The sequence below is a fragment of the Odontomachus brunneus genome, unplaced genomic scaffold, assembly GCF_010583005.1.
Source record: "Odontomachus brunneus isolate Ranch 3 - 2012 unplaced genomic scaffold, Obru_v1 Obru_scaffold_022, whole genome shotgun sequence".
NCBI lineage: Eukaryota > Metazoa > Arthropoda > Insecta > Hymenoptera > Formicidae > Odontomachus > Odontomachus brunneus.
The window spans coordinates 2447943-2462015 of NW_022639472.1; the positions used below are offsets into that span (position 1 = coordinate 2447943).

General features: G+C 37.6%; 1 protein-coding gene across 6 annotated transcripts in view; it reads left to right on the forward strand.

Annotated features, from left to right (window-relative positions):
* LOC116842193 (tetraspanin-5) overlaps nt 1-14073 on the forward strand; it is a 236504-nt gene that overhangs the window by 170482 nt on the left and 51949 nt on the right. For all 6 annotated transcript variants that reach the window (XM_032811006.1, XM_032811009.1, XM_032811008.1 and 3 more), the window contains exon 2: nt 4838-4958. In XM_032811006.1, the coding sequence (XP_032666897.1) occupies nt 4838-4958 (121 nt within the window). The remainder of the gene's footprint in view (nt 1-4837; nt 4959-14073) is intronic.

Genomic DNA, 14073 nt, shown 5'->3' on the forward strand with positions numbered 1-14073 from the left:
TGATAGAAAACTGATAGAAGCTACTGTTGACTACCACTTGAAAAATAAAATTGACCATCTGACTACCAGCGCGAGTTCTGCTTTTGCCTTTTTGTTTTTCTGTCAAGGTGTAAATTTTTCTTAAAAACTCGAACAGACAAGCCACTTTGTGGCGCCACAGAGAAACTCCATAGATACACGTAATAATGCACGTATAATTGTCACAAGACAGTAAGAATACGGGACACAAAGATATAAAGATTCCATATTTCACTAAAACTTTATGTCTTGTGTTCTTCCGGCCTTTTGTGACAAATTTGTGCGTATATATATAACTTTGTACGTTTTTCTGTATGTTTTCTCTGTATCATCACAAAAATATCTAGTCTGTAGAGATCTGTGACGTTTGTTTGTGGCGCTGCAAAATTACTTACTGTTTTAAATTACTGTTCGAAGCCTAAAACTACAGCACGACTTCTCACGCGGTCCGATAAGATATGCTTCAAAAATCACGCGGCCATGTACGCGCCGCCGCAAGGAGGCCATGTCGTGACATTAATTTTCGCGTTTCTCCCGCACTCGTTTGCAAATTGTATTTTTATCTCGATATAACGGGCACAAAAGGGGGACGTGCGTCACTCATGTCATCGGCGTCACCTTCGCGCCTCGACGTCACGAGCGTGATCGCGAGGGCCGTTCGATCGTGAATTATGTGTCGCTGAGAAATTGTTTGCAGTCAGCCGGGGTGACACGCGACGCCAACCGTGTTCGTGACACGTGCACCAGAGATAACGTTTCGGGCGTGAAATTTGTTATCGCGTTGTCTAATAACATATATGGTATGTGCCGTGGTCAAACACTTTTTTTTCAGCCAATTTTTTAACTACCAAGATTGATTTTTAAACTCCCTCTCTCTCTCTCTCTCTCTCGCTCTTTTTCTATCTCTCTGTGTTTTGCTTTTTTCGTCAAAAGGCCACGGCTTTACTGTCTCGCGCATAAAAGTTGCATGGCGCAATTCCAGGACAGTTGCATCGTCCGAGCAGCGTCCAAGAGGCGATATACTGTCGTCGGTCTCGGGCGACGATTTTTATTAACGGCTGGTCGCCGACGCAAATAAAACACCGACGCCAACGTGGTCGCACGGTGAAACGGAAAAAAATTATTCATACGTCTTCCAAAAGGGAAAAAAAGAGAGAGCGAGCGAAAGAGAAAGACAGAGAGAGAGAGAGAGAGAGAGAGAGAGAGAGAGAGAGAGACGCGCGCGTGGAAATCGACGGAAGACCGTTTGACCCGCGCTCTTTGTCCTTTTTTTTCGTTTGTCAGTACACGTCGATCGGCCAATAATTGATGCTTCCAACCGGCGAGAAGTCCGGTTCACAGGATGCTTTTACCGTCACCCAGGATAGGTAACGAAACAACGCGAAAGATTTCAACAATCACCACGAACAATTCCACTATATTTCTCAAAGCTGCAAGAAAAATAAATTTTTGAAAATGTTGTCAAGCAATCTTTCCTGTCATTACCGCGTGTACGATAATAATTTAATATGTTTATATTTATATTTATAATCTGATATTTTTTTATATCAAATAATTTGATATCAAAAGATTTTTTAATTTCTTCATTTAATGACTTGAAATTTTCTAAAAATATTGTAGCAATTTTTAATTTTGTAAGCGCATCGATGCTACAACAAGGCGAAACATACTACGACAAATTCGAATTAGTAATATTTATAAATTAATATTTATAAATATTTATATATATTTATAAATATATATATTTATAAATTTATATATTTATATATTTAAAAATTCATATATTTATATATTTATATATTTATATATTTATATATTTATAAATTAATATTTTAGACAACTTGATATTTGATATTTAATTTTCTTCAAACAGAAATAAAGATAATCGACATCAAAAATATTGTGACAATTTCTAACGCTGTAAGCGCGTCGATACTACAATAAAGTAAAACGCTTTACGACGATTTCAAGTTTGAATTCGAATTGGAGTTAATAAACAAATGCTGCACGGAGAAAATTTGCTATAAGATTTTTTAACTGAGAAGCAAATCGACATTCTGCAATAATTCACTATTCTCTCAGTTCTATATGATACTTCCCGAATAGAAATATAACTAATTGACCTGAATCAAAAGCCGGTAATTAGCTAATGCAAGCTGGATTAAATTTTATAGCTCGTTACTAATTCGTTACTGATTGATTATTCACTGAAATGTAGAATCGGTTTTGTGATTTAGCCATCTAATCATTACATATCAAATATGATAGAATAGATATAGCTCTGTCTCTATTCTATATACATAATGTAAAATACATAATATAGTTACCATATCACCACTAGCAGATAAAAATTGAGGTTACATTAATTTTAGAAAAATCTCAAAAAGCAGAATTGGACGTAACATTACTAGCTAACAACCATTTATAGATTTTCATCTCAAAATTGTAATTTCATTCGCTTAATCATCAGTTAACTTATTCATCTAGCTATTGCATGAAGCGAACGTTACATTAGTGGCTAATAGTGATGTTAGAATCAAAGTTATTATCTCGTAGCTAGATACCGACGAGGTTCAATTTCTACTAGAGTTATATCTTAGGAACTGAAATGGGCTATTAAAACACTTGCTATGTTCCTAGCGAAATCTGTTTCTAGCGAGATATACTATGTTCCTTAACAAGATAAACTTTGTTGATAGTCTATCTACTAAAGACATAGTAAAGTTGAAAAGAATTTATATGAAAAAAATAAACTATAACATTATTTCTCCGTATAGTAGCAAACTACTGGCTTTTCAGCGAAATCAGCTGTTTGCTTATCGTTGCTAAGAGGTAAACCATTTCTTTTACACACAGAACGTATCCTACCGCTTCTTGTGAGCTCATTCGTTTATACATTTTAATTAATTACGGAATAAATATTGAGAAAATTTCAAAATGATACATAACTTTTATGATTGTTTTGACCCGTTCTACCCGTACACGGCGGTTGCTCGATCAGTTACCGGACATCCTGTATTTTAAGATCAAAACAATAAAAATGTTCAGGATCATATCCTAGGGTATTGGCACTTTTACCCTATCGACAAATCGACATGCCGCTTTTCAATTTGCCGTGATAGTCACGACAGCCGTCACGGTGCGTCTATTCCGCGTCGAGCGAGAGACGCGCGTAGGGATGGAAATTATCGAATGTAAAGCAAACGGGCTAGTTACGCGCGCTGTCATAAACTGAGCTCCCCGGGGGATTAGGGCCGATTTAGCCCGCGAGATGCACGCGCGTTATCGGGCGCAGCCTCAGGTGTTGCAGCTACTTCGAGTTAAGTCGCTGCTGTCACGCGAGGCGCGCTACGTGGTGTGTCATTGGTAATTGCGTGGATTTAACGTCGGCAAATGCACGACGCCGAATATCAATCTATCCCGCAGATGCGGTCGCCGACGTTGCTTGGTCAGGCTAATATCAGAGTCACGTCGCACCATTCTCTTGATTAACGGAGTTAAATCGCGCATGGCGTTCTCGTCGCCTCGACCTGCCGCATGAATCGTTAACGGAATAGAAGAACGAAAGAGCAATCGACAATCAGAACGAATAAAAATGATTAAATTTGTCATTGCTAAATATCGACGACGAAAACAATATGTCGCGAACGACGAAAAATCCGCGTGTCCGTCGGGATTAAACTTTCAAACTTGATTACTACCGCGTCGACATGCTGTCGGTCGATAAGTTCGCGATTTTGCGACTATCGATTTCGACGACTGTTCGAGAGAGCGCTGCTTCGTGTTTTGTCGAATTCGCGTCAAGCGATAAATGAAGCGACCTCGCTCGCGGAGAAGCGCACCGTAAACATTTTGTTTGTCGTTCACGAACCGTTTGAAGCACGACAACACGCGAAGAGAGACGTCGCGAGAGAACCGACGGTCCAAAGACTAATTATATCTTACTTGAGATTCGATTTCTCGCCCTATTCCTCTACTCTTTTATTCTCTTTTTCCATTCCCGCGCCCTCTGTCTCATTAATCGCGCGCGATCGTCACACGACCGCGTCTCGATTTTATCGAGATCTTGATTCTCCTCGTGTCCAACTAAATTAAGTAAGATTGTCCGTAATTTTTGGGGTGAGTTTTGTTCAGTGAGAGAATGCTCTCGTTGGACGTATAAACGAAATATAAACGAAAATTTCGATTCAAGTTAACTAGAAATTTTGCCAACTTAAACAGAATTCTAATTCTAGCTTCAACCGGAATTTTTGTCTTGTTTATAAATTAAAAGAAAAAAAATCTAAAAATTAGTAAATACTTTTTTTATTTATTTAGTGAGTAGTAATAGTATATTTACTTACACTAATACGACATATTTCGAATAAGAAAATATACATTTTCTTAAAACTTTAAGAAAATCTTAGGTGTTTTCATATGAAAGCCATTATTTCTTTTATTTAAATAAAAGAATTTGAATTTAAGTAAATATACTATTTTTAGTAATTTAGTTAACGCAACTAAACTTCTTTTTCATGTTTGCTTCGCTGCCTCGAAAAGAATATTAATTCTTCTAGGAAAGGATAAAATTCTTTAAAAAAAAAAAATTATCAACTGAACTTTTTCATGTAGACGAGCGAGACATGACGTTATCCGTAATGTCGTTGTGCTCACAGAATAATTGAGATAATTGAAAAATCACAAATATTTAAGGCTCCGAAATAGTTTAGGGTAATTTGCTGGCTGTTCAGAATTTCCCTCGACAATATGTAGTAATAGTCCAATTCGTCAAATATATTCGTCTTGACTCAACCCTATTCTCTCTTTTTGTGTGTTACAGTGGCTCGGTCTGGGCATCATGGGGGTGGGTGTCTGGGCATGGACCGAGAAGGACACCTTCAACAACTTATCCCGCCTCACGAACATCGCGCTCGATCCAGCATTTATCCTCATTCTAGTCGGTGAGTGCTTCTTTTGCTCACCTTTTTGTTCCCTTTGTCTCTACACTTCCTCTTTCGCGCTCGCCTCACGACTTTCGGAAGGTCGTATATGGCGAGTTAGGATGACTTGGAGTGTCGCCGGCCTAAACGCGAAGGACTCCACGAAAGACGGTAAATCTTAATTACGACGCGACACCACGGCGGCAGGGCGGCTGCCGGAGATTTTAACTCCTCTTGTGCGCGCACTCGTCGTCGCAGTATTGGCCTCTCAAGAATATTGTCGGACGACGCGAAAAACAAGCCGAGAACTTTCAGCTAAATTAACGCTCGAGTTAATTAAAATAAAAATGACGACTAAAGCCGGTGGGAGAGAGTCGCGCGATATTTCCTCCGCACATCCTTAAATCCGTAAATTCCAGATTTTCCGAGATTTCAAAAGAAAGTGCCGATAATATTCAGCGTTTTTAAAAACGTGTACATCGTGATAAAAGGGCGAGGGATTGCGCGTTAATAATAATCAATAATAATATCCGAGAATTCTTTTTATGCATAAAAATACAAGAGCGATTATTCATAATCTCCGGGTTAATATTGAAAGTCCAAATTCTGATAGAATTCTAGATAATACAGACTTAACGCGATAATACCATGAAGTGAATTTTGCTTAACGTATATACGGAGGTAATAAAGTTTTATAATTTTGTATACGTGAAATCACGCATACACATACATACACACTCACACACACGCGCAGTAACAACGCTATAAAGCCCCGACACGTTGTGGTATATGCGAAATTTTGTTACCTGCACGCTCGGATAGTCACGATGCGTTCACGCTCGAGTTATTGTGATGTAACGAGCACCGTATTTTGTACGTATCGTTGTGCGCGCGTGCACAATTACACGAGACTCGTTACCGGTTAAATGCGAAAACGAGTTCCCTTGCAAACTGATTGCTCGGAAAAAATGGATTATGCGACCGCGCGACCAGAGACACCGCGGATTAACGCTTCATTAAATAAACACGCATCACGTTAAATATGCACATTTTGCAAGTGACCACAGTATTAATATTCCTTTACCTCGTAACATCTACAGCAACGATATTAATCTCGTCATTGCTACAATAAACGAAACGAAAAAAAAGAATAATTGAATCGCGAATGAGAGTTTTGGCACTAAAAGAAAAAAATAATTTATTAACTAAATTTATAGTTGTTTTTGGCTCCACTTATATTTTTTTGGTTGTTCTAATACGAAAACAATCGTACTAATATGCATATATTATTATTATCACACTAACATTATAGTAGAATTTAATAAAAATATGATTTTTTTATTGTAATTTATAGTAATTATTTCTCTATGTAATTTACGAAAAAAAAATTCTCTGCCATAGCTAATTATGGTTTGCCGCAAATATATTTGTTACTATTAATTGATGCTTGTTACTATTAATTGATGCTGTTACTATTAATTGATGCTGTTACTATTAATTGATGCTGTAACTGATACTGTAATATATTTGATGCTGTAACCAAAACTTCTACTACACAATAAAAAACATTTTATATTTGTACCGATCTGTATACAGAATTTGAGTTTTAAATTTGCAACATACCCGTGTGTTAATTTAATATACTGTGGTTGTATTATTTTGACTATTCTTTGTTATAAGTTTATTCATTTCTTTGTTAAATTTATATTCCAATTCTAAGTGTTGAAATAACACAATAGTTACAAGTGTTATATTTTTGTGTTAATTTTCGACATATTATTTGTGTTATTTGTTTACATATTTGCCTTGTTAAATTAATACAAAAATTAGAACAAATAAATTGGGACATGTGATATGTGTTAAATTTAACATAAAATTTTTAGCGGTGTATTGTTGCTACTACATCGATTTACAGTAAAATGTGTGCCTACTGGAAAATGTACTTTTAGATATCCATATGCTACAATAAGATTGAACTACTTCAGCAGCACTTCTTGCTGCTCCAGCTAATTCTTTTTTTCCGTGTTGTAGTTACAACTACCAAACACCTTTTCCTCAGTGCGTGCTGCTTATATGAATATGTTTACTGTGCTTTAATCAGTCACGACACTCAACACTCTCCCAAGTGGGTAATGAAAAAGCAGCATAGATGCGTGTGGGAACACTTTCCCGAAAGTTTTCTTTTTATTTCATGTCGCTACGTGTACTCATTCGCGAGTTATAGCCGTTTACATCGACAGGCTTTTGCTCGGCGTTTGCACCGAATTGAACGTGCGATCTGCCGGCGCACCAATACACTATGTCTTGATACTATCCTTTTCTGAAGTAAGGTAAACGACCATGTGGCCACAACGAGCACGTGATCAAAGATTGTTTGGGTCGCGGAATAAGGGAGAATTCACACGTTTGTGATGGAAAAAACAGGAAACAGAAAAACAGAAGCGAATTGAAACTGGTAGAAAAGTAGAAACTGTTAACTAAATATGAGTGTTTGATTGAACATCTGACTATCTGCGCAAGTTCTGACTTCTGCTGTCTTGACTTCTGCTGTTCTGCCAAGGTATGAATTCTCCCTAAAGATAGCGAGCGACACGACTGACTGACACGGCATTTAGCATTAGTACTTTTATACGCAGAATGACCAGAGAAATCGATTTATACCGAAAAAAAACTATTTAATTCTATTTAAAAAATTAAAGGTGAGCTGGATAGGACAGTTATTACAAAGTCAAATAAATACTAATATCTTTTTTCTCCTTCGATATCCTACAACTTTTATTGGAAACACTTTTTCATATCTTTCTTAATTTCTGAGATATCGAGCCATAAAGAGTTATACGGGCTGTTTTATATATTATTAGTACACGCCGAATAAATATCTTTTATTTCGCAGTTATTTTTTCTCTTGATGTATCAATGATCCGCGCGGATAGTTTGCAATTATGAGGCATCGCGTCATATCGCGATTCGAGAATTCTCAAACGAACGTTTATTGAAATTAACAAGCCGCAATTAACAATTATGCGGTTGTCGATTCTTTCTCCGTCCGGGCGGAAGCAAATGAAGCCGCGCGTTTATCGAGTAAACAGCTATCGGTGCGTGTCGCCAAGCGCGCTTGCAACAGCGTTGCAGTCGCGGCTGCAACATAATGATAACATAATAAATAACATCGCGGAGTTTCAATTAACGCGAGCGAGCATCAACAAGCGCGGTGCCCGGAATTAAGGTTGAAGTGATGACACGACACATGAACGAGTCGCTCGAACATTTTGTTTGCGCGCGAAGCACCGAGCAAATCAGACGGAATGACGGGCCGAAAATAATACGGGCTGTATAACGATAATGTATCCATGATACCGTGGCCTCGCGCCGAATGCGAGAGCTCCTATGAATCAAAGCTCTCACGGTAAAATCACACTCCCCCTCAATTGAGGCGGAAGATGAGCCATGCGTCAATAAGATATTACCAGTAAAAGGATGCATTTCGTGTCTATGTAAAGTTATTTTCAAAATTAAAAAGAAATTATTAGAACTCTGATTGCCCGCCGCATAGTTCTAGAGTTCTCAATCAATTTTAAAAATAGTTTATGTGATTGAAACGCGGTCAAAACGCCATTTGAAAAAAAGGGAGAAAGGACTAGACTTGCATTTTTGAGAAATGAAAAATCGCCATGACTCTGCAGCTTTTAATTTTAGTAAGTTAAGAATAATTTGAGGAGCTATCCAGAACTCTAAAGAAAAAATCGGATTTCTGAAAAAAAATTTCACTTTCTTCTTTGATGCTATAAATAGTTACTGATGTTTTTCATGTTGAAGCTTAAAAATAAATGTATAGATGTATGGGTATATGTAAATATACATATAGATATATATAGGTTATATACATAATGGGATTGTAAAGCAACATTCTTTTCATAATTTTTTTATCTTCTTTTTTTGTCGCTGTTGAAAATTTCAATATAGTTTGAAAGTTTGAAGGAAATAAAAAGAAAGGAATTGCCAGAACAAATTTAGCAGTTGTATATGTCTAGAAAAATATAAACTGTATATGTCTAGAAAAATAGAAGATCTAAATTTAAATTTAATAAAAAAAGTTAATGAAAGTGAAAAAATACATTGGTATATTCGAAATAAGATTTGTGTTATAAGTAGCATTATTAAGAATGCAAATTAGCTCTTGACTCTAAATTTCAACTCTGGACATATTCCATATTTCTACTGCATTCACTACACTAAGAGAAAAAAATATCTAAAAAATAGTAAATATTTATTATGATAGATGCTAACAACATATTTACTACATACTACTTTACATATTTACATATTTACTTCATACTAATATAAAATATTTCTCAAATAAGAAAAAATATATTTTTTTAGAACCTTAAGAAAACCTTAATTTTTCATAAAAGCAATTATGTATTCTATTTAAACAAAAGAATTTAGATTTAAGTAAATATGCTGTTAGTACATCTACTACAAATAAATATTTACTCTTTTTTATATTTTTTCCAGTGCAGATAATGTAGGCACTCAAAGAAATGGTCCCTGAATTATTTCAAACGATGTATTTCGCTTGGTGGTAAATAAACATCTTCAAACCCATCACCATCTACTTTTTGCTCCCATTGTTTTCACTCACCAAAATACCGCCGAATCAGGGCTAGACTCGTTTCGTAATGTCTATTTAGAACAAAGAAATACAATTTCGCTGATTAGACTTCAGAATTCATCTTTTCTTGATTAATGGAGAATTGAGCGTGAAAACAAGTATGTATATTTTTCGCGATCGTAATTCAATGATTTTCAACGCTAATAATCATATCTAGATTTACGATCGCAATAGATTCAACGTAGAATTACAGCAAGTTTATGAACCTACCTTCGAACCGACCCTGTTTGGCCCAAGCCGGATCCTCCGGCACAGCATCCGCATATCCAACCTGGAACGGCGTCGCCCGGAACCGGCGTCCGTGTGGTCGCAAGTTCCGCCAGAGATCTAAAACAAAAGAACGCGTTTCGCAATTAGTTATGTCGATAGGAAAATCGAGAAATGCACAAACCACAACTATATTCTTCTTTATATATACACTGAGAACAAAATCTAAACATTAACAAATATTTATTTAGATAGGTATCATTAACAAATTTACTTGAATCCAAACTCTCTTCATTTTAAACTAAGTATTATTTACTCGGCTTAAGTAAACAATACTCGTTTTAAATGAAGAGAATTTTGATTTAAGTGGATATGTTAATGGTACCCAACTAATAAATGTTTGTTAATTTTTTAATATTTTTTTCTGTGTAATAAAGACAAAAGGTGGTAATTATCCTTTCGGTTGCAAAACGCTGTCACTGCTCATGATTATCTCAGCACACGAAGCACACAATATGCACGCAACACACGCAACGCACGGAACACACGAAGCACAAGAAATATCGCGGAATTGAAGGATCGTGAAGGATCGCGTCGAATTATCTGGAAAAGTTAGGGGAGAGAGGAAGAAAGAGAGAGAGAGAGAAAGAGAGAGAGAGAGAGAGAGAGAGAGAGAGAGAGAGAAAGAGAGATGTAATATGATGCTCCCGTCTCCGCGTATAAATCTGTTATGATTTACGGCCGAGACGCCAGCCTGAGTACATATTGTTTGTGTCCTTATATATAAGTCCATGGTAAGGTCGGGCGTCCTTTGGCGAGTCGTTGTTGAGAGCGAGTCCCTTTTTCATTATCGTTCACAGTACTCACTGATTTCCATGTATAATTGCATATGCTAAAGTCACAGAAAAAAGTGAGGCAAACAAAAATTCGCCATTATATGCATATTCTTTAATTAATATCTCGATTATTATTGTAAATGTCACAAAATGATATAGGACTTTTATGTTCACTTTATATGACATTTTAGACTAGTTTGAAGTCTGATTTTTCAAATTACAACACACGTTGCATATTCCTGTATAGCGTGCTAATAGTTATTGATTGTTAAAATTCCATAATTATTATCTGCTTCTCTCCCTCTCTGTCTCTCTCTCTCTCTTTCTCTCTCTTGATATCTGATAATTAACAATATACGTAATTCTATAACGCGTTCGCACGAAGCGTATCGAAAGTGTTTTGCACGATATTGCTCGATTTATTGCTTTCACTCTCGAGTGCGTTTAATTACCGTCTTTGTTGCGAGGAAAACCCGATTCCTACCTCGTCGGGAGATCGTACGTACTGCGGTAGTGCGCTCGAAGGACCAGCGAAACGTAATTAAAACGCGGGCATGAAGGGCACGAGGGGGTTAAACGTGCCGACGGAAAGCGCGTTCGCCGCCGATACGTTTCCATTAACCACCACAGACTCTCGGCCATGTCTCCGCAACGCGAATGTAATATTCCGTCGGCTAATACGTGCGCCCCGCTGGTAAATAGACGCAGATTGCGCACTCGGTTGTTCCACTTCCGCGAACCTTTCCTCCCGGACTGTCTCTCTCGCTCCCTCTCTTCCTCCCTCCCTCTTTGTCCGTCTCTAAGGCAGTGCCAAAGTTTTAATTGGATACGAGCCGGCGGCCAGGATGACGGACATAAAATTAGGACGGGATTTGCGTCCGATTTATTTCGTCGGCACGATCCCTCACGTCGTCGAATTGCGGACGTCACGTTTTCCGCAGGGAGACGCGTTCCTGTGAGGCTCTCCTCCGACGCGACGTCAGATAAGTCGGATTACCGGCGGGTGTACACGCGGATTCCGGGGGATTCCGTGCTCCGGGAAGCTGCTCGCGAGACGGCCGCTCTCGCGGTCAGCCGCGCGGTTTAGCCGGCCGTAATGGCGAGAATGTTTCCGGGAATGCACGCGGCGACCAATTCAAACAGGTCGGCGGCGAAGGTGGCGTCGGCGGTGGGTCCTCGCGCGCTGAAACACACCAAATCGAATTTGCACGTGATTCGGTACGCCGGAAGAACAACGGATGGCACGCGGGAGACCACTCGAGTACGAAAGGACGACCGATTTGCGGGAGCTCATCTATTTGTTTCCCCCTTTCTTCCCGTGGAAACATCCACTACTCGTCCTCCAAAGTGCTCGACGAACGCCGCCGGAAAGAGTCCGCAGAGTGTTCTCTCTCCCTCCCCCCCTTCCCTTTGTTCTTTTTTCCGGTCCGATCGAGAGCAATCCACCTTTAAACTATAGCCACTATAGCGACGTGATTTACTGTAATGGGAATTGTAATGACGTTGATCTCTCGTGATCCCTCTTCGCAAGAGACTTGATTGCAAATCCGTTCTTTTTCAACGCATAAGCGAGTAATTTGGCAGAAGCTCTTTTTATATACGCTTCTTACGGTTTCAAATGGCGTCATTTAAGACGGGTAGATTAATATGTTTCAATGTATCAAATGACGTGACTTAAAAGGAAAACGTTATCTTTTCAGTAAGCACGTAGTTTACAGATATAGACTAATGTTGTTTTGTATATCACTAATAAAAGATACATCCCTTTTATACAGATAGGCTGTTGCTTTTATACAGATACATTTTAGATACATCCTTTTTATATAAATAAATTATTGCTTATGCTATATGTATTTTCGAAAAAATCTATACATTTTGGAAGACTTGAATTAATCCTTTATACAGTTGTTTTAAAAGTCGGATACAATGAATTATCTACGGAGACCGAAACATTATGGTCTATAATGGTAGACCACGCGTCTAAAGTGAAAAAACTGCGCGCACCTAGTGGAGGATTAAAACAGTGAAGAAAAAACGTGTAAAAAGGGATTTACAGGCAAAATAGCACACTTAGATTTGCAGTGTTGCATTACGCAACATATACACTGAGAGAGAAGATATTTAAGAAATAAAAAATATTTAATGAGAATAGTAATGTATTATAGTATATAAACTTATACTAATATAAATACTTTACACGGAGAAAAAAATGTTTTAAATGAGAAAGTATTTATTTTCTGAAAACCGCTCTTTGGTTTTCATGAAAAAAATCGTTTATTTTATTTAAATGGAAGAATCTAGTTTCAAATAAATATATGTTACTATCAGCCACCGAATAAATACTTTTTATTTTTTAAATATTTGTACTCTCAGTTTAAATATGTATATATAAATATAGTATATGTAAATATAGAATTCTTCATCATTTTGAACTGGAACCAAATCAACGACAGACCCATTTTTTATGGATTCAAAAAAAGCATTTTAAAGAAAGATAAATTTAGAGAAAGCAATATTATATTAAATTATTAAATTATAAAGAATAAATAAACTCTCTCTCTCTCCAACCTCTACTAGATCGACTATTTATAATTAAACTATATTTAATTAAACTATATTTAATTTGGAAAATCTACTAATTATTTTGAGCAGCATATACATACACCATGAGTATTGTATACCCGCGCAATTCATTATTACCTGTCGCATTTAATCTCCGCCGTTCAATTTTCCTGAAAATCTCCGAGATAAATATGCGTATCTCGGAGTTAACCCGCGCTTCACTGAGTCCATCAATTCTCCGAGGCAGAGCTCGTTTGGAAAACACGCGTTCGGAAATCCGACTAAAGTTATTAGCACTGCAGTTTGCTAAAACCGCTCGCGTCTCGCGCTAAAATAGGAGAGAAAAAGAGAGAGAAAGAGAGAGAGAGAGAGAGAGAGAAACGAGAGAAAGAAAAAGAAGTAGAAGAGAATGAGAGAGAAACAAATTAAATCCGGGATTACGTTTGTTTTCGGCGCTTAAATAAATACGATCGCAATTAAGTGCGACGCTTTGATTCCCGCCGCCTCTACGAGGGTGGTCTGAAAAGTTTCCGACCTAACAAAGATACAAGTCATTTTTTCTGAAAATTGTTTTTTATTTTTCAACATAGTCTCCTTGTAAATCTACACACTTCTCCCAGCGATGCTCCCATCTCTGTAACCCGTCGAAATAGTACTCGGCGTTTTTCTCTGCAAAATAATTGTTCACGAAGGTGATTGCCTCTTCATTTGACGAAAATCTCTGTCCTCCGAGCGCAATTTTTAGATGAGGGAACAAAAAGAAGTCGCTTGGGGCTAGATCTGGTGAGTAAGGTGGATGGTCAAGCAGTTCAAACCGTAATTCGTGGATTTTCGCCATGGCAACCGCTGAGGTGTGAGA